The 18,864-nt window shown below is 37.4% G+C and overlaps 6 protein-coding genes across 8 annotated transcripts; 2 read left to right on the plus strand and 4 right to left on the minus strand.

Annotated features, from left to right (window-relative positions):
• The first annotated feature begins 904 nt into the window (after positions 1 to 904).
• Positions 905 to 2,521, plus strand: LOC129237012 (mitochondrial tRNA-specific 2-thiouridylase 1). The gene is made up of 5 exons (XM_054871365.1): positions 905 to 1,026; positions 1,091 to 1,256; positions 1,319 to 1,503; positions 1,571 to 1,797; positions 1,849 to 2,521. The coding sequence occupies exons 1-5, from the start codon at positions 951 to 953 to the stop codon at positions 2,368 to 2,370; spliced, it is 1,176 nt and encodes a 391-aa protein (XP_054727340.1). The 5' UTR covers positions 905 to 950; the 3' UTR covers positions 2,371 to 2,521.
• Positions 2,522 to 5,004, minus strand: LOC129237009 (cell division control protein 45 homolog). The gene is made up of 3 exons (XM_054871361.1): positions 4,400 to 5,004; positions 3,758 to 4,329; positions 2,522 to 3,701 (listed from the first exon to the last, which is right to left on the minus strand). Exons 1-3 carry the CDS (start codon positions 4,739 to 4,741, stop codon positions 2,885 to 2,887), a joined length of 1,731 nt encoding a protein of 576 aa, XP_054727336.1. The 5' UTR covers positions 4,742 to 5,004; the 3' UTR covers positions 2,522 to 2,884.
• Positions 5,005 to 5,405: 401 nt separating this feature from the next.
• LOC129237008 (moesin/ezrin/radixin homolog 2) lies at positions 5,406 to 8,059 on the minus strand. The gene is made up of 5 exons (XM_054871360.1): positions 7,206 to 8,059; positions 7,020 to 7,122; positions 6,748 to 6,957; positions 6,453 to 6,689; positions 5,406 to 6,369 (listed from the first exon to the last, which is right to left on the minus strand). The coding sequence occupies exons 1-5, from the start codon at positions 7,754 to 7,756 to the stop codon at positions 5,581 to 5,583; spliced, it is 1,890 nt and encodes a 629-aa protein (XP_054727335.1). The 5' UTR covers positions 7,757 to 8,059; the 3' UTR covers positions 5,406 to 5,580.
• Positions 8,060 to 8,218: 159 nt separating this feature from the next.
• On the minus strand, positions 8,219 to 9,192 carry LOC129237014 (uncharacterized). The gene is made up of 2 exons (XM_054871368.1): positions 9,072 to 9,192; positions 8,219 to 9,016 (listed from the first exon to the last, which is right to left on the minus strand). The coding sequence occupies exons 1-2, from the start codon at positions 9,092 to 9,094 to the stop codon at positions 8,653 to 8,655; spliced, it is 387 nt and encodes a 128-aa protein (XP_054727343.1). The 5' UTR covers positions 9,095 to 9,192; the 3' UTR covers positions 8,219 to 8,652.
• Positions 9,193 to 9,583: 391 nt separating this feature from the next.
• LOC129237013 (cdc42 homolog) lies at positions 9,584 to 16,891 on the plus strand. 2 transcript variants are annotated; one of them, XM_054871366.1, is made up of 4 exons: positions 9,584 to 9,703; positions 15,276 to 15,615; positions 15,679 to 15,876; positions 15,935 to 16,891. In XM_054871366.1, the coding sequence occupies exons 2-4, from the start codon at positions 15,328 to 15,330 to the stop codon at positions 16,022 to 16,024; spliced, it is 576 nt and encodes a 191-aa protein (XP_054727341.1). In that variant the 5' UTR covers positions 9,584 to 9,703; positions 15,276 to 15,327; the 3' UTR covers positions 16,025 to 16,891. The 2 variants fall into 2 exon arrangements, with proteins under 2 accessions (XP_054727341.1, XP_054727342.1); XM_054871367.1 differs by lacking the exon at positions 9,584 to 9,703 and adding an exon at positions 10,334 to 10,454.
• Positions 16,790 to 18,652, minus strand: LOC129237011 (probable tRNA N6-adenosine threonylcarbamoyltransferase, mitochondrial). Of its 2 annotated transcripts, none has more exons than XM_054871364.1 (4): positions 18,427 to 18,652; positions 18,202 to 18,335; positions 17,682 to 18,143; positions 16,790 to 17,565 (listed from the first exon to the last, which is right to left on the minus strand). In XM_054871364.1, exons 1-4 carry the CDS (start codon positions 18,639 to 18,641, stop codon positions 17,105 to 17,107), a joined length of 1,272 nt encoding a protein of 423 aa, XP_054727339.1. In that variant the 5' UTR covers positions 18,642 to 18,652; the 3' UTR covers positions 16,790 to 17,104. The 2 variants fall into 2 exon arrangements, with proteins under 2 accessions (XP_054727339.1, XP_054727338.1); XM_054871363.1 differs by having other exon boundaries at positions 16,790 to 17,568.
• Positions 18,653 to 18,864: the final 212 nt, after the last annotated feature.

Below are 18,864 nucleotides of genomic sequence, written 5' to 3' on the forward strand. Positions count from 1 at the left end.
ACTTATACGTCCGGTGTCCCACGAGTATTGTGTGGTTAGGAGCTGAGAATATGAACGGCGCTGCCAGCTGGTTTGAATTTAGGGAGTTGAGGATATAACCTTTTCCAATTTGAGAACAGATTTCCTATTGAAATTTTGGCTTTTAGTTTCAGAAGGCCAAAAGAAAGTGTCTTTTTATACCTCAGTTAAAATAAAAACACAAAGGTACATAAATAAACGAAGTGTTTATTTTCGTATTGTCAAATAAGCGTACACCAAATATAGGGCGAATCTATTAAAGGTGGTAGCATTAGACCAGCTGATTTGTTTTTTTTTTTCTTTCGCCGTGTATATTCGGATGGCAGCACAAAATTGAATTACTAAAGGTATTACTTACATTCTAATCTGTAATTTGAAAATTGAAAATTTGTAATGATGGGCAAATGAAGGGTAATTGAATATAAACTTCCTATATTTAAATTATGTTAATAGGGAAAATTATCGAAAAAAATCGTTTTATGTAAATTTTTTCATAAAAATATTATTTTCTCAAAAACTCACACAAAAACGTAAAAGGTATTTGCATGAAATATTTTTATTAAAAACAGTTAAATTGTCTAGTACCAAACAAACCAATCTGCCATTTGCAATCTTGGTGATTCGTTCTGCAGCTATGTCAAGGCGAATCCACATAAGATGAGTTCTTAATAGAGGCTGATTTCTTTTTCTTGCGATTTGGCGATTTGAATGTCAAAGTGCTTTGCTTCTTTGTTGTTGCCTTGTTTGTTTACATTCTCTTTGAAACTTTAACATTCAAATCACCAAATTGCCAAACCAAAATACACGTAAATATTGCTGTTACTCTACCGAAGTCACCTTCCATGAATTCGCCTTGATGTATGCAGTACCGCCCAATAGTAAACAAACAACAGCTGTTATGTTGAAATGTTACAGGAGCAGCAGTTATTAGGATGTTCCGTAATATTGTGATTGGCATATCCGGCGGTGTAGATAGCGCCATTTCGGCGCTTATACTCAAACAAAAAGGTTAGTGCTTAAATTACTATAATACATTTCCGATGTTATATGCATTATCTTGACTTGGCTAAAGGCTACAATGTTGTCGGTGTATTCATGAAAAACTGGGACGAATTTGACGAAACGGGTGCTTGCAGCGGTGAGCAAGATTATCGTGATGCGGAATATACGTGCCAAAAACTTAACATTGAATTGCGTGTAGTGAACTACGTGAAGGACTATTGGAATTCGGTGTTCAGGTGAGACAGTTGCGCAACTCGATAAATTTTAGTTCTAGACTAATTTTATTTTTGGTCATTAGCGGTTTCCTGGATGATTATCAAAATGGACTCACACCAAATCCGGACATACTTTGTAATAAATACATCAAATTTGATTTATTCTATAAATATGCCAGAGAACAATTAAAATGTGATGCAATCGCCACGGGTCATTATGCGAAAACCAGTTTTGGAAACTTTTTAGAGCATTATAATGCTAATGGTGGTATGCTGCAGCAGTAAATGGGCTACTCATACTAGGAGTTTATTATTATAATATTACTTACTTACAGATGTACACCTACTGCTACCACGCGATACGTTTAAGGATCAAACCTTTTTCCTCTCCGGTATACAGCGTCATGCGCTCAGTCGCACCATGTTTCCGTTGGGTGATTCACTGAAAAACGATGTTAAAGCTTTAGCGTGTAAATTTGGCCTAGAACGTTTGGCACACAAAAAGGAAAGTACAGGCATTTGTTTTGTAGGTAATCGTGATTTTAAACAGTTCATAAAGCAGGTAAATAATGAAATACTGTTTTTAAGCCAAGTTAATTAGCCACTATTACAGTATATTCACCCGCGTCCTGGTCATTTTGTCGATATTGACACCGGTCAAATTGTGGGCACACACAATGGCATACATGAATGGACAATTGGACAACGTTGCCGGCTTGCCTCCTTCCTACGTCCATACTTTGTGGCACGAAAAGAAGTCACCAGCAATACCATATATGTGGCTTCCGGCCATGAGCACCCAGAACTATTTAGTGATGTTATTTATGCGGATACACCGAACTGGCTGTGCAATGATCCTCTTACTGGTATTGGCGATGATAGCGCATCACGGAAACTGCGGTGCCGCTTTCGTTTCCAGCACACAAAACCATTGGTTGGCTGTGCGGTTAAAAAATGTCTCAAAGACACTTCATGTGTCACAGTCACTCTAGATAAGTCATTACGGGCGCTTACACCAGGACAGTATGCGGTGTTTTATAGTGAAACTTCATGCTTGGGTTCGGCGCGTATCATCAATGCCAGTAGAAAAGTTGAGGAAGTCCAAGATAAGGCTGAGTACTTGAAACAAAGCTAACGGTTAGTTTTAACGCAGCTATAGTATGATGTGTTCAAGGCTTTTTATAAATTTGTTGCACATAAATGAAATTATATGCCTACAAATATAAACCTTCACAAAATTATTTATCCTCAGAGAGTTAAAAAGTAATTTATAAAACATCGTTAGGTTTGTCTGTATTATATCTTAAGCTTTTTAGTATTTTTTTATTTTGCTATCATCTTAACGGACGTTTTGTAAATGCGATATGTAAATCATATAAATTTGCATTAAAATAAATACTCATTACATTTCGTTTGGTTCAATACGCAATTTTTGTTCTGTTTGTCTCTCGAATTTCTCAACAGTAACTGCAAAATCAATCATAAAAAGTTTTCGTTGCGGTATTGCTTACAAATATTAAAATACATCTAAAACTAACAATCTTATCAGGTCATAAGGGTTAAATAACGCTTACATCTCTTACAAATAAAACATCTCTATAACTTCTAATTTACGTCATTTCCTATTACCTATGCTAAATCAATGCTTATTAAGCCAAAAGTACAGTGAGCGCATCTAAAAATTTCGCCATATCACTTTGTCTAATTTGTATCAGCGAAGTTTCGAAAAAATCCTGTAAAATCACCGCATTACATTTACTAGCCGCCTGCTCGAACGCTTTGCCAAAGAAATTTTTTGGTGAAGCCTCACGTATAGGTGGAATGCCTACTAGTAAGCAGAGTCCACGCTCCACATCCACCGGGCAGCTGGCGATTAGCGGCAAATCCGGCGCCTGACGACTACGCGACACGGCCACGTGCCCGTTTAGCATAAACTTGGCCAACAAAATTAAGCCATACGGATAAGAGAAATAAGCATTTTCTTCGTTTAAAATATAATATAAGAATGTGCCTGTTGAGAGCACTTGATGTGCTTCCAAGCTGCTTTGTACTTGTTTGAAAATGGATGAAAGCAACAGTTTGGCATTTTCAATTCCTTCCAACATAATGTTGCGATGATTGCGCGACAGACTATCCAACGCTTCCAAGAAGCAATCCTCTGGTGTTTTGTCTTTTTTCACTGACTCTAAAATAGCTAGCATGCCGTAAACGTAATCGGCGGCGGCATATCGATTGCGGTAGCCATAATTCAATGTAAACGAACCATAAACTATGTCCGGAATGTCATACTTTTCCGCCAATTTCTCCAACATTTTGTAGAACTCCTGACGCAGCACCAAATCCATTGAGTTGAACAACTGTCTCGCTTGCACTAACGGCAAACCCATTTCAACAAGTAGCTCATGTAAACGTTTCTCGCCACGCAATGTCCACAATCTTAATTTACATGCACAATACATCGAGTAGCTAGAAATGAAAAGTAATTACGAATTGCCAACGAGTTTTACAAAACCATTAAATACCGCATCGACTCCACCACACTCCAATGGCGATATAGCACTAAATGCAGATCATTTTCAAAATTGATTTTCGACGCACTCATATTGCTCTGATCGTTGGTTTTATTAGTTAGACGCGATACATGCGACTGCACGTTTTCAATTTCCAACGTGTAAACGCTACTCTCGACTTTACCCAATATTAGCTGCTCGGTAAGACCAACTATGGCCCACCATAACAAATCCATATTATCCTTTGACAATTTCCAGGCCAATTCGAATATGGTTAGCGCAGTAGAGCGTCCATAAAAACTGTATTGTGTGTATTCAAACATAATGCGATCACGTTCATTCTCCCAGGTGCGGCGTTGACGTTGCTTTAAAACGCGTTTTTCATGCCGCTCGAGGCGACTTAACTTTTGAGCGGGTGGTCGATCTACTCTTTCGCTATCTTCTTCACCGGAGCCGCCTGTACCGCTATCGTTACCACCATTGTCATCTGGCTCGTGTTCACTATCCGAGTCATCCGACTCGCAGAATATCGACTCGAACGCGGGTATATTTTCTTCCAGTGCTGGATCGCCTAATATACAAACCTGTATAAGATAATTTCCTTGTTTAAGCAGATATCCCTTAAAATTGTATAATATAAATTTCCTAGCTCACCTGCCGGTCACTGTAAATGTTGCACACATCTAACGGCCGATGAGCATCGCAAATAAAAAACGTTACATCCTCTTCGGGCTGCAGCAATTCAACAATATCTACACAACCGCCACAATTAACGAGCAATACAAACTTGACATCGCCTTGGTGCTCGTTGTATGCACGTTGCAGACCAGCCAAACCCATTATTGGGACCACCGAATACAGCATGTGGTCATACTTGAAGAGAGACTGTAAAATCTTGCTCGCACATATCGCATCAATATCATAATTGACGATTATAAGCAAGCGTTTGCCCACCAGTCGATTGTAGAAATCCTGTCTAAGCTCTTGTATAAACATTATAAATTGTTTTATTTGTGTACACTAATTTTTTTTTGTGTGTGTTAAAATCTGTCGAACCGTCGCCAGGTGCTCGCGATCAGTACTTTGGGCACTACATACTTCGCCGATTTAAATTAGCAAACGGTTGTATTTTTAAAATGTAGTCTAATTGATTTTTAGTATTTCTATTGGATTTGATTTCTTTCTTTGAATCGTTTTTTAAACACAAAAATAAAATGTAATAAATCTCTACTGATCGTCCTGTTCACTTTCCCATGTTGTTTTAAAGCGGGAAACTCTTATTCGTTTGGTGTGTTCAATGTGAATAAGTGGCTATGCAGAGTTGCTTTGCCAACAAGTAAGCAAATGTAAAACCAAAAAACAAAATAAAATGAGAAAAAAATTAAAATAAAAATTACAAAGTAAAAATGTATTAAAACTGAAATAAAATGATGTAAGCACAAAAAGAAAAAATACAATATTGATTTTCGGTCCTATCTTATACTTCCACAGCAAATGAGCCAAGTTGAATCATTTATCTCAGTAACAGCCACGTTTGTAGACTACGCTACGCGGGCCAATTTAAATTTTAAATAGCAGAGTTAAAATTTGTCCACTTAAGAAGTGGAATTATGAAAAAACATTTTATCCTTAAATAGTTAGACATCTACCAAACCACGCATTTGTGTGTTCATCTGCAACATTTCGTTTTATTTTAAAACACTCCAATCTTAATCTGTATAAATCGAATAGGTATACATGTCACTTTGTTAGTATTAAATCCTATAACTAAAATCTAATTGGCAAACCTCCATTTTAAGCATTATATTTGCTTGCACCTCTCTACCACTAACCAACTACAATTCCTCAAAGAAAGCGACTCGTGCCTTAGTAGAGCCCGACTTCAATTTCTTCAATGTTGAGTATTTAGTTTCACCCGCTTTAATCAATGCATCACTTAAAATATCTAAATTACTTTGATTTTCTTCGATTTTCAACAACTCAATTTGTGACCGCAACGTCTGTAACTGATTTTCCATCTGCTTGGATTTCTTTAAATATTCAAGCCGACTATTTGTGATCTGTTCCATCTCAGCATCAGTAAGTATGAATTCTTTTGTTTCAAAGTCGTCAATTACATCGGAGGAGTTGTCATTTGAGTTAGCGACAAGATCATGATTCGATGTAGTTAGTTCGACGCCACCTACCGTTTCGATATCTATGGTTGAATTGCTGGTGGTTAATGATGGTGTACTAATGGCCGTATTTGTAGCCGAAACGACCACATTATTCCCTGAGATGGCCACCAAACTGTCGGTGGATGTTTTGCGACCATGATTGATGAAATTAAGTAGACGTGCGGTGGCTTCGCGCTCCGCCAATTGTGCGCACTGAAGCTCTTTTTTCAGTTTTTCCGCTTCCGCCTCACGCTTATCTTTTTCCAATGTCAACTGATGCACATAAAAGTCGGCATCGCGTATTTTTTTCTCCAAATCCATTTTTTCATGTTCGATTTTCATTTGTCGCTCACGTAATCGATCCATTTCCGTTTTGAAGTGATGTGCTTTACATTCTGTCAATTGCATTTGCTCCTCATTCACGCGGCTCTTTTCAAAATAGAGTTCCTTGGTTTCTTCGGAACGCCGCTATTGTTGCAGAAAATGTTGGAAAATATAATTATTTAATATATTATTACTACCAAATATATTTAATCAAGCATCTTACTAACCAGCGCATCATTAGCCATTCGCATCTCCTCCTGAAGATGCTCGTAACGCTTTTGCAGATCGTAGCGATCACGTTCCGCTTTTTCGCGCAACTTTTTCTCACGCAAAAACTTTGCCCGTTCCTGCTGGCGCCTCTGTTTCTCTTCCTTTGCTTGTGCTTTCATTTGTTGTATTTCCATGGTGTCGGGCTTGCGGCGTCGCATATACAGATCGTGATTACCTTTACACAAGTCTAAAATCTAATGTACTTTTCATTATATTAAGCAAACTAATTTATTAACTAATATCTACATTTACCATTTTATTGATATGTAAATCTTGTGAGTAGAAAATAAAATTTGACACTTTCGTATCTACCAATCGAATAGTAAATTTTTTATCATCGAAGCTAACATGTCTTATCTCATTCCACTGGAACGTTGTACGCGGCGAGAGTTTATTATTTTCTTCATAAATATTGAGACCGATAGCGGTAACGCCCAGCCATAATTTGGTTTTATTTTTATTCTGTGAAAAAGAAGTATACACTCGACTTCATCCAAACTTCAAAACAGCTGAAATCTACTTACGGTAATAGGAAAATAATTTACACCATACATATCTAAATCTTGTGCGATCTTCAAGTATTCCATTTCAACCTCATCACGAGTCATCGGCTCATGATCCATGTACCTAAGAACAAATATAGAAAAAACGAAATAAAAATTATTTGTGTAATCAATGGGACCAACAATTCTTATTTGAATTCGGCTCACCAAGTTTTTATCCGTTCCTCCCACATCTCTGGCGTCATTTGATACTGGTCTGTTACTTTTTTCGGGAGTAGGTCTGCGCTCGCTAGCATGCCATCTTTATAGGTTTCATAGTCGTATGGACCATACTGCACGTGAACTGCATACGACGCCAGCAATACTGATGCCTCCGGTCGGCAATATATATCCATGGAGAGGATACTCTGCTTCACTTGTAAGAAAAACAAATGCTGTGTGATTTCTTGTATCAGCTCTTCACTAACATTTTCCGGAAAGTACTTGGCATAAAAGTTGAAAACGAAAAAACCATTCGTTTGTAGTTGTATGCGTTGATCTTTCACTTTTTTGTCCATCTTCAGCCAGGAGACATGTCCGCGTGCATCCACGTATTGCAAACCGAAGTACCATGATTCACGTAAACCTATAGTGCGGCACACCAAATCAAATAGTTCTTGTCCACTCTCCCGATGCCCCAAATTGAATTCTAATTCTGAATCGAAGGTTACTACCTTCACTGGCAATGAGCGATTTTTCTTCGACCGAAATGGACTCATTATTGTGCAGACATTAGTTTATTATGTTTTGAAGTTGCTGTTATTACTTAGTTGACAGAAACTTGTTTTTGTTTTGTTATGCTACCCAATTTGTTGCTACATATTTTTCGAAAAACAAAAAAAACCGTTTGGTTGAGATTTTTTATTAAATCCTCATAGCTTATTTGACACTTTTTAAGGCACATAAATTTACATTACGCTCGCTATACGACAGCTGTCAACCACTAATCACTTTTATGGTTTAATTATAATTTGTATACCCTTTTTATTATAAAATTTCATCTTTGTGTTACAGCGTGATCAACAAATGTGCAAACAATCAAAAATAAATTAAATGAAGTGAGAGCGAACTGTCAATCGGCCCAAAAGCGAAGCAACAAATTGTTGTTGTATGAAAGGAGCATAAAATCATTCTTGGCATAAATAACAGACAAATACGCGCGCACTGAATATACCTCCGCGTTTCAGGAGTTCACAAACAAAAATAATTTATTGCTTTTCAAGACGACTTTTACAAGCAAATAGTATTTGGCTTTTATAATAGCTTAAGATTATTTTCAATAATTGATGTTTACAATCACTTAAAAAAATCTAATCTTTACTTTCACTATCCAGCCAGACTTCAGATGCATTAAATTGTTATGTTTATGTTAATCCGAAAAAATCTTTCAAATTACTTGATAATAGCACAAACGAAAAAAAATCAAAAAACAAAAACATCACTTAGCGTTTATCCATTTAGTTATACTATTTGTTATCTTACATCCTAAAATTAGTTATCATCAGAAATAGATGCCTTAGCTTGTATAAGCTTGCTTTTGTTTACTGCTGCAATTTGCTTTGTTCATATGAACATTTTCTGTTGCAATTGCCACCTTATCTCTCTTATTTTCGCTCTATACAACACACCTCTTAAGACGTTCCAAATGCAATTCATACAATAACTTATTCTTAATATAATAGAATGGATTCTCAGCTTCGTTCAGGTCTGGTGCATAAGGATGTTGCAAGTGTATTTGTTGTTGCTGATGATGCTCAGCAGCAGTCATATCATGTTTATTATGCAAATGCATATTTAAAGCACTGGTACAGATGTGGTTACTGTTGTATACCTGAGCTAAATTAACTTGTTTTGTGTGGTCATTAAAATGCAGTTGTTGTAATGCCTGCTGGGGCTCATCCAAATTTGTCAAATGCAGCTGATTGATCCGTTTGGACAGTGGCGTTGAATCACAGATGTCATCTTCCCGACTTCTTTTTCTGCACAAAAAGGAAAATGTATATGAGTTTCACTACATTATTGAAATTTATTTACCTTTTGTCGATTAAACCTGACATTTTGTGAAAATTATTTTTATTTTTCCCTGAAGTACTCCGTATTTACGTTTTCTTTTTTTTTTGTAGTAATTGCGAATCGTTGTATAATGAGGGATTGGTTGATTGGCTGTGTTCACCGCGTACGGATAATCGAAGGGTTGCATAAAACGAGTTTTGGGAACTCCGCGATGACTTGGGAAAAAATATTTACACAAGAATAAATAAATATTTTTTCTTTTGTTTTTATATATTATACGATATAACTTTTCAAGCTAGATAATACAATGAAAAAAAGTAAAATAAATCATATTTGCTTCGCAAAGCTTTTAATTTATAATATAAGAAGAATATCTGCTTCAGTTTTTAGAACAAACTTGGTGAACTTTAATAATATCAAGTATTAAATTAAGTACTAAAATGCACTATCAAAACTTTTAAATGTGGATCATAAGTAGTTTGAGGTACTTTCTGTGAATCAATTCTGCTGAGAAGTCAAAGCGACACTGTGTCTTAGCATAGGAGAACAAAGAAGAGGAAGCAGTGTGTGGAAGGAGACGTGAATAAGAAGTGGAGGAAATTATTTCATAGAGCCCAGCCCCAGCTAAAAAATAGTGATTTTAACAAAAATATGTAAGTAAATTAACAAAAAATAGTGAAATTTTAAAATCTCAAGGTGTACATGTTATGTGGACGTTGAAATTGTGTTAATTTTTGATAAAATTCGTATGAAAATTTGCAAAACAAAAATGGAATGGAAAGAGAAAATTCTTAAGAGTGAAAAGTGACTGTGCTGTGTATGACACAGGGTGCAGAACAGCGATGACGATGACTGCGTACGAGCAAACGAATGATATTTGGCAGTGACGTTAGCGGCGGAAGAACGGCGAGGGCAACTGCGAAGCAGTGCAATCTCGAAGGAATGCGATAAAAAATTGCAACAACCACACGCACTCACGCGTGTCACATTATCGCCAAGTGTGGCCAATTCTGAACCGCATCCAATGAGATACGACACGAAATAAACCCAAGAGGGCGTCAAAAACCCACAACAAGCTATATTGTATATGCGTCTACTTATGTCACAATACAAAAAAATTAATATTTTTCCTGTTTGTTGCATTTTATTTTTGTTTGTTTGTTAATTACTTTCACGTTTTTGAAACTTAAAAAAGTTCTGTGCTAAATTCCACAAAACTAGTTTTGGAGTACATCAAAATATGTGCAAACGATAAAAAAGAAACAAATTGCACCAAGCAGCAGTGCAGTCGACTTTGCCGTCGGCGTCGCACATTTTCACCGACGCCAATGAAGTTCCCTTTATGTTATTAGATGTCGCGTAGGAAGTTGAGGGAGAAAGGGAAATAAAGTACAATAAATATATGTAAGTACATTTATGTGGCAGATAGTCAGCATAGAAGAAAACGAAAACTACTGGCTACGGGAGTTTTCGCTTATCAAAATTCGATGTTGCTTGAGTCATAGTTCTCCAAAAGATACGGACTACAACGCTGCTTAAAAGTAAACGCACACTCACGCGCATATGCACTACATACTACGTGCATGGATGTAAATTGGCTGTTGACTGACAGAACAGTTCGTGCATTTATATATAAATTTTTTTTATGGAACAGTAGACAAATACGATTGTGTGATCATAAGCATAGAGGCTAGTGTACCACTGCTTGCAATAAACAGGAATTAATGATTAACTGACGAATGAATGGGTAGACGGTTAATACACACTCACCCGCTAACACTGGTGTCACAAGGCAGTGTTCACTAATGTGAGTGTATAAAAAATTCTTCGCATAAATTATTACAAGCATTTAGGCAAAGAAGAAGAGCGAGGGAAGCTAAAAGAAAGAAAGATAGGCATATATTTCCGAGGGTTGCTATTATCATTTCTGGCGTAGAAACGGATGCCCTGTTGCACATCGACTACCATGTGGCAAAGTCCTTATCAACGCACAACCACATCTCTATATTGTCAATAGACTTTGAAAAAGCTTTCAAAAGGATAGGAGCACATGTTATTTTAGAGAAACTTCGACAATGGCAGGTTGGACCAAAAATTTTTAAATTCGTTAAATCTTTTCTTATAAACCGAAAAATCCGAGTCAAGGTAAATGGCATTCATTCCAATCTACATCCATTAACGAACGGTATCCCCCAAGGGTCACCACTCTCGGTCTTACTTTTTTCGATCGCATTTAACGAAATCAGCAACATAATTCTAAAACATAAACTTGTAGACCACTGTGCTTACGCCGACGACGTTTTCATACTATGCAAAGCGAAGGAATTTTCCGAATCCAATCAAATCCTTGAAGATGTTTTGAAAGAAATTGAGGACTGGACCATAACTTCGGGGGCAAAAACTTCGCTCGAAAAAAGGAAAAGGCTACACATATGCAAAAAAACCAAAAGCGATTATCACACCCACTCAATAAAACTAAACCAACAACCAATCGAAAACGTCCAAGAACTCCGTATATTAGGACTCATATTCACAAAAAACTACTCTTGGAAGCCTATTTGCCTTCCGCACCACCCCAATAAGAATCCTCCATATTGAATCTGGCTTGCCTACACTTGAAGAACGAATCCAAGAAATCAACTCTAAACTTATCCCAAAAACACTTTTCTTAAATACATCAATTATAAAAGATGACGTAAAAAAACTGCTACCATCCAAAAGAAGTTACAACGTTACGCCTGCTCTACGCAAAATCATTAATGTTTCCCGCGGATATAACTTAGAAACAAAACCGCAAACACTCTCCTATTATAATCCTCCTTGGAAATTAAGCACTCACACATGTGATATCACACTTCATACACATAAAAAAGACAACACCACCAATCCAATATTTAAGCAGCTTTTTCTCGAAAAGGTCAATACCCATAAAAATAACGGCTGGTCAATCGTCTTTACTGACGGATCTAGAACGGAAGACAATGTTGCATACAGCGTAACATCCGAAGATGTCATATTTTTAAGTTTAAAAGCCATGTTCCCTTACTCTTCTATCCAGAAAAAGACGAAAACCATAATATGCTCCGACAGTTTGTCAGTCATCCAAGCGGCTAGTAATCCCACTTGCAACAAATGGGAAACTGTTAATCAAATAAGGGATTTGCTAATAAAAAACAGTAAACTACTAAAACTACTGTGAGTCCCAGGACACACAGGTATCGAGGGAAACACTTATGCCGATAATGCAGCGAAATTCGCTTGCAATGCCCCAATTATAATCAGCCCAAAAACAGAAAGACTCGATATAAAACGACATAAATACATGCATAATACACAAACAGCGGCAGTCATTAAAAAACTACAAGCATGAACACTATTCCAATATTAATAAGAATGGAAACCCTCCACTCTACCCAACAAATATACACGGATTTAAAACCCGAATTTTTTCCCGCCTTCGCCTAGGCCATACAACACAGACCCATGAACATATCTTAAAAAAAGAAAATCACCCTACCTGTACAACCTGCAACACAAACCAAACATTGGACCACATCCTCAACAAATGTCCAAATCACGCCAACGCAAGAAAAGAAATTCTGAACTCAGAACAAATAAGCGACATCCTCGCCATTCCCAGTCACTCAAACATCGAAAAAATAAGCAAATTTATTAAAACTATCGAAATTACAATATAACAAATAATCTAGACACCCACAGACGACACAGAGCTGATGGCCTCTGCAGCCAATGCTCAAATATAATTTTAGTACTGGTATTCATACCAGTCACTAAATAATAATAATAATACACACTCACCCGCTAACACTGGTGTCACAAGGCAGTATTCACTAATGTGAGTGTATAAAAAATTCTTCGCATAAATTATTACAAGCATTTAGGCAAAGAAGAAGAGCGAGGGAAGCTAAAAGAAAGAAAGACAGGCATATATTTCCGAGGGTTGCTATTATCATTTCTGGCGTAGAAATTGATGTTCAATAGCATTTCGCATTCGTTGTCCAGCCGTTTTTTTACAGGTTTTTTTTTAAATTGTGTTATATTCAAGGCGACCACATGTTTTACCACAAAGTAAGCATTCAAAATCTTATTAATGCTTGTCATACTAATGCCCAAGGATGTCTCAATCTTACGGTATGTGACGTGCACATGGTCACTCAATCATTTCCTGTGCTGCATCGGTGTTTCCTGGCACAATAACTGATTTTGGACGACCTTCCCGGAATTGATCGGTGACCGAATAGCGACCACGAAAAAATTCATCGCACTAAATTTTAATCGCCGTGTAATAATTATAGTTCGTCAATGCGTTCTTAGCTTGTTAATCTACGTCGAAGTTTGTTAAAAATGTACCGACGAAAATGTTCACGGTTTAATTCCATTTTTGCCGAGATGAATTTTTAAAGCCACTAAGCAACACTAATAGGGCTTATAGATCAAGACGTTCCGAGTCCATTTATAGTGAAATATTGACAAACATCAAATGGCGCCTGACAGCATCATAAGTATCCAAGGCCCGAAAATATAAATAGCAACCCTCGTATGCACACTATGTGCATATTCGACATAAATTAATGTATTTATACATTTAACGCTGGACGGCGAACAGTGGAATGAAGCAAATGGCAATTGGTAGAGCGGTGTTCAACAACGTTATCTTCAATTAAGTTTGCCTGATGTTAATTCGAATTGCCTGACACTGATACCTACCTACTTTTTACATTTTCTAATGCTACGTAATTGGCTGCGGACTTAGCGAAGGGAAGAAACACAACGTTAAATATTTGTAATGAAAGATGAGCCATAAAGAAACTTACGTTTCTTTCAATTGGGTAGGCTTATTTGATCAAAGTCAAATATGTATCCAAAGATGTTCGCAACAAACAAAAAAACAGTTCATTTCCTTTTTATATCGCGTCGCGACACATAGTAGCGCAATCGTAAATTGCGTCTAGATGCAACCTTATACCTAGAACGACATTAGCATTAGCTATTATTTGCGATCAGCGCCGGTCTAAACCAAAGTTGGCCGTTCCCACGACAGTCGGTTATACGTAAAAGGAAAAACTTAATTTCCGGATTAATATCCGGCCAAGGACGGTCATTTCAGCAGGATTTCCCAACCAATCATTTAAAATGATTATGCACGTACAACAACAACAACCAAAGTGGGCACTGTGACAAGGCAGTTGCGGTTGAACTCTTGAAGACCTTCGACAACGTCGGCATGAAATTCAGGTCGAAGATGTTCATAATAGCGATAGAGAGATTTGTGAGTAATATTTTTTACTTAATGCGAAGTACCGTAAAACCGACGAAAATATGGTGAGCCGAGATTAGTCTCAACATTAAAGCAGTATCTCTGGGCAGGGCTCGTAGTAAGCGAAAGTAAGTATCCAGTTCTCATCTTAGATGCTAAACCTCTATTGAAAAAATACAACGAGGCAACCAAGTCCATGTCAAACAATTCCGCTGGCTGCAGCTTGATAGCAAGAGATCTCTACTCTATTAATTTGCAACCCTCAGCGTTTGCAGGCATTAAGGGCTAAATGTTCACATGTTGGACGGCAGCGATAAAGTTAATTCTCAAACTAAATCCGCTATTTGGCTAGGAAAGGATTTAGATCTGTCTTTAGGCTGTCGTTCCCACGACTGTCGGTTTTACGTTACCGGAACGACTCGGATTTATATCCGGCCAAGGATTGTTACTCCGGCAGCATTCCCCGTGCATGTAGAGGGAATGTTTATGCTGTTTAAACAACAACCTCTTCTAAAGATAACGCAACAAGCGTGTAGCCTCCGCCGCACTTCCCAGAAATAAACGGTTCAATCTCGAAGAAGGAGGGATCTGAAGAGACTTGACAACTGGTTGATATTCATGAACGCGTTAAATGTAGAGAAGTCTGCCACCTCTTACCTTTTCCAAATGTAGTTCAGAAAAACTCAACTCAACTGAAATTCAATTGAGCTTTTCGGAAAAACATTTGCGATTTTATGAAATACAGTTGGAAAAGGTGTAGTGTTCCGTTGCGCCCTCATCTAATTCACTGTAGTTTTGTGTCGCTGTCAAATATTAAAAATAAAAAAAAACTTACGACAACAGGGATTTGATACGAAAATAAATTGAAAAATTAGAAAATTACCTTACTTTGGTTTTGACCATTTTTTAAATATTATACAATTCTATAGAAAACGTTTTTCTTGCAGACCCATATTAGGCGAAAGCGGCGCTTGAACGCAAACAGACGTATAAACAACTATGCAGACCATTAAGTGCGTTGTAGTCGGTGATGGTGCCGTGGGTAAGACTTGTCTACTGATCTCCTACACGACCAATAAATTCCCGTCGGAGTATGTGCCCACCGTATTCGATAATTATGCCGTGACTGTGATGATCGGCGGTGAACCCTACACTCTGGGCCTTTTCGATACAGCCGGTCAGGAGGATTATGATCGTCTACGTCCGCTGTCCTACCCACAAACAGACGTCTTTCTCGTGTGCTTCTCAGTGGTCAGTCCCAGTTCATTTGAGAACGTGAAAGAGAAGGTAAGTGGCTGAATAAAACAATAAATATAGTAGCATAAAACTAATTTGTATGTATGAACTAAGTGGGTACCAGAAATCACGCACCATTGTCAGAAGACGCCTTTCCTTTTGGTTGGCACACAAATCGATTTGCGTGACGAGAGCAGCACTTTGGAGAAATTGGCCAAAAATAAACAAAAGCCCATAACCATGGAACAGGGTGAAAAACTAGCCAAGGAATTGAAAGCGGTTAAATATGTGGAATGCTCCGCTTTAACACAGGTTAGTTGCATTTTGAATTATTTGAAAGTGAAATATTTCATTAAGTTTTATTATACAGAAAGGTTTGAAGAATGTTTTCGATGAGGCCATCTTAGCAGCGTTGGAGCCACCAGAACCATCCAAGAAAAGGAAGTGCAAATTCTTATAATTTTATGTATTTATATACTATAAATGGCATTAAATAGCAAGAAAATCCACAATAACAACAAAATAAGCTTGCAGCCGCGTATGATTTCTTTCTATGCCCAGAAAATCAAACTAAATTTGTAAAAGTTTGTCGAGTCGAGTCAACACTTGATTGAAGTGTGTAAACAGTAATGTAGTGTGGTGGTAATGGCGAAAAGTAAAAAAATACAATAACAAAAAATGTATGGTTAGCGTCGAAAGAGTTGAATTGTGTTAGGAAGGAAAGGGGTTGTCTATAATGTAAAATGAACACATGGAAATAAACATACACACAAATAGCAATAAATAGCGTTTCTTCTAAAAAACAACAATAATAATTATTGAAGAATGGCATTGTATAATTCAGGCGTTCGTATCGCAATTTTTCTAATACATCAAAAATATATGATGAAATAAAAATTATAAAATACAAAAATATGTATGTATACGCTATAAATGCAAAAGTAAATACAATGAATTAATTAGAGCAAAAACAAAAACAAAAAACAGCAAAGTAATAATACAAATATGCAAGTTACTGCAACTTTCAATTTAAATTTGATATTTCAAAGCAAGGAGGACGCGATTGACAAACACACACACAAACATAAGCGTTAAAAAATATAAAATAAAATTAAAAGTAACCACAAAAAATACTTACAATAAAAATTAAACAAAAAATGATTGTAGTTCGGCATTACAAAATGAACTAATGATGCATTTTTAATATTTTTATATACATACATTATCAATTTTTACATTACTTTAGTTATAGACATTATAAATATTGATTTCAGATATTAAAATAAAAATTGTAACAAAAACAATAAAATTACAACTTAAAACTAAAGCATTTTTGTTTTTTTTAGTGTAGACTACGTAAAAGTAGCCTCACGTGAGGTGAGTATTTAAACTAAGATTAAAACTACCCGATCACTCGTTTAAACTTAGTTTAGCTGAAAATCAGGGTAAACGCGCACTTAATATACAAATAAACACCTCCCCTGAATGTGGATTGCGGTTATTCTGCCACCAATCATTGATCAAGTTATAAATATAAATTTTATTGCATCGCTTGCACACCAGCCCGCGCCCGCCATTTGGATGCTTGCACCCATTTGCATTTGATTTTCGCTTGTGCTACTGCGTCCAACATGCACTCGCCTAATTTTGCCTTTCCACGTATGTGTACGGCATCATAATCCCAACGCAAGCAGCTGGGATTTTCCGCTATTTGCTCGACGGCATTCCATGCAATCATAACACCATTGTCCGAACAATACTTCTTCGATGGCCGGTACGTTTTAAAGTCGTAATGTTCAGCTAAATGTGCGAGATCATTAAAAATGTAGTCATTATTAGCCACACCACCTGATACAACTAATGAACGCGGCCCTTCTCCAAACCACGATAAGGTGTATTCGAGTGCGCGCTGCGTGCGATTCATTAAATGGCGGCTTACTGCCGCCAGCAGGCCAGAGCAGAAGTCGTGGTAGTTACGAATGATGCCGTCTGGTGGAGTGCCTGCTAGGAAATGGCAAGCTGTTAATTGACATTCCTAATTTGTCAGGCGGCCTAAGTGTATATCACTTGAAACGACCGCCCAACATGAAGTAAACGTAACCATTTTTAACGCTCACCTTCTCGACCCTCCGCAGCGCGTATATTACGAAATGAATTATTTTTAATACCTGCAAAACTGAAGTTGCAGTTACGTTCGCGCGCAAGCGGCAGAGGAAATTCGAAGGCAGCTGGATTCTGCGCACTTTTTGCTGCATCCTCCACCGCTTGACCACCATTCCAATGTTGATACTTAGGCAAGAGATGCAAACGTAGTCGGCGTGCTATTTTATCGAAGGCTTCACCGGGTGCGTCGTCGATCGATTCGCCGAGTAGAGCGAATTGTATAGCACTGCGCACATAAACCAATTGACTGTGACCGCCGCTGATGAGGAGGCATAAAAAGGGATATGGTATATTTTGCTCCATGCGCGCCTGCAAAGCATGTGCTTCCATATGATGCACTGGCACCAGTGGCTTGTTATATTTGCGTGCGATATGTTTAGCGAAGCGCGTCCCAACAAGCAAGCTTAATGGAAGTCCTGTATATGAAAAATTATATTAGTTTTAGAAAGCCATAAGAGGTTGATTGCTGCTAACCTGGCCTTGTTGTTATGCCAATGGCATCCAACTGACTGGGTAACATTTTCGCTTCTTTCATGCAGCGCTCAAAAATTTCAACGATCTTTGCGCGATGCAAGTCCTGGGCGCGCGGGGGAATGATACCACCGTATCTTCGACGAATTAGAGGATTTGGATATTAATATTAATTTTACGAGTTTATCGGTAGGCCATATAGCTGATTTTTACTCATCAGATACTCACCTTGTATGGAATTTCTGCTGTGAGTGCAAGACATTACCGAGGACATCGCCCTTCTCGTTGACCAGCGCAATGCCTGTATCATCACATGAAGTCTCGATACCAAGCACATTTAAGTGACGAGTTGTTGCCAAGTTATATGCACAATTTTTCAGAAGTCCTGACATTCGTGCCGAGCACGTAAACATTTTATTGCTTTTATTACTTTTATGCAACATAAAAAATAAACACCGGCCTGTTGACACCTCTATAGTTAGTGCTGCCAACTTTTGGATTTCAAAACACACCAAAACTACTGAAAAAGCCATTCACACACTACAAGCACAAATTTTTGTTTGATTTTTAGTAAATTTTATTTTGTATTAAATAAAAGTAAAAAATGTCGTGAGCATACTCCAGGCTAAGCTTGAAAAGTTGTTCCTATTATTCATGAAAATTTGA

The sequence above is a fragment of the Anastrepha obliqua genome, chromosome 2 (assembly GCF_027943255.1).
Source record: "Anastrepha obliqua isolate idAnaObli1 chromosome 2, idAnaObli1_1.0, whole genome shotgun sequence".
NCBI classification, from domain to species: domain Eukaryota; kingdom Metazoa; phylum Arthropoda; class Insecta; order Diptera; family Tephritidae; genus Anastrepha; species Anastrepha obliqua.

Bases quoted from the DNA above. Each gene is read 5' to 3' on its own strand.
- LOC129237012 (XM_054871365.1), top strand. From the start codon at position 951: ATGTTCCGTAATATTGTGATTGGCATATCCGGCGGTGTAGATAGCGCC. The intron at 1,027-1,090 runs GTTAGTGCTTAA...ACTTGGCTAAAG, and splicing joins GCTTATACTCAAACAAAAAG to GCTACAATGTTGTCGGTGTA. The intron at 1,504-1,570 runs GTATGCTGCAGC...ACTTACTTACAG, and splicing joins GCATTATAATGCTAATGGTG to ATGTACACCTACTGCTACCA.
- LOC129237011 (XM_054871363.1), bottom strand. From the start codon at position 18,641: ATGTTGCATAAAAGTAATAAAAGCAATAAAATGTTTACGTGCTCGGCA. The intron at 18,336-18,426 runs GTGAGTATCTGA...AATTCGTCGAAG, and splicing joins CAGCAGAAATTCCATACAAG to ATACGGTGGTATCATTCCCC. The intron at 17,569-17,681 runs GTGAGCGTTAAA...GCCATTTCCTAG, and splicing joins CGCTGCGGAGGGTCGAGAAG to CAGGCACTCCACCAGACGGC.
- LOC129237014 (XM_054871368.1), bottom strand. From the start codon at position 9,094: ATGTCAGGTTTAATCGACAAAAG. The intron at 9,017-9,071 runs GTAAATAAATTT...CTTTTTGTGCAG, and splicing joins TCAGGTTTAATCGACAAAAG to AAAAAGAAGTCGGGAAGATG.
- LOC129237009 (XM_054871361.1), bottom strand. From the start codon at position 4,741: ATGTTTATACAAGAGCTTAGACAGGATTTCTACAATCGACTGGTGGGC. The intron at 4,330-4,399 runs GTGAGCTAGGAA...TATCTTATACAG, and splicing joins ACATTTACAGTGACCGGCAG to GTTTGTATATTAGGCGATCC. The intron at 3,702-3,757 runs GTATTTAATGGT...TTTCATTTCTAG, and splicing joins AGTGTGGTGGAGTCGATGCG to CTACTCGATGTATTGTGCAT.
- LOC129237013 (XM_054871366.1), top strand. From the start codon at position 15,328: ATGCAGACCATTAAGTGCGTTGTAGTCGGTGATGGTGCCGTGGGTAAG. The intron at 15,616-15,678 runs GTAAGTGGCTGA...GTATGAACTAAG, and splicing joins TTGAGAACGTGAAAGAGAAG to TGGGTACCAGAAATCACGCA. The intron at 15,877-15,934 runs GTTAGTTGCATT...TTTATTATACAG, and splicing joins AATGCTCCGCTTTAACACAG to AAAGGTTTGAAGAATGTTTT.
- LOC129237008 (XM_054871360.1), bottom strand. From the start codon at position 7,756: ATGAGTCCATTTCGGTCGAAGAAAAATCGCTCATTGCCAGTGAAGGTA. The intron at 7,123-7,205 runs GTGAGCCGAATT...ATTTGTTCTTAG, and splicing joins GAGGAACGGATAAAAACTTG to GTACATGGATCATGAGCCGA. The intron at 6,958-7,019 runs GTAAGTAGATTT...TCTTTTTCACAG, and splicing joins TAAATTATTTTCCTATTACC to AATAAAAATAAAACCAAATT.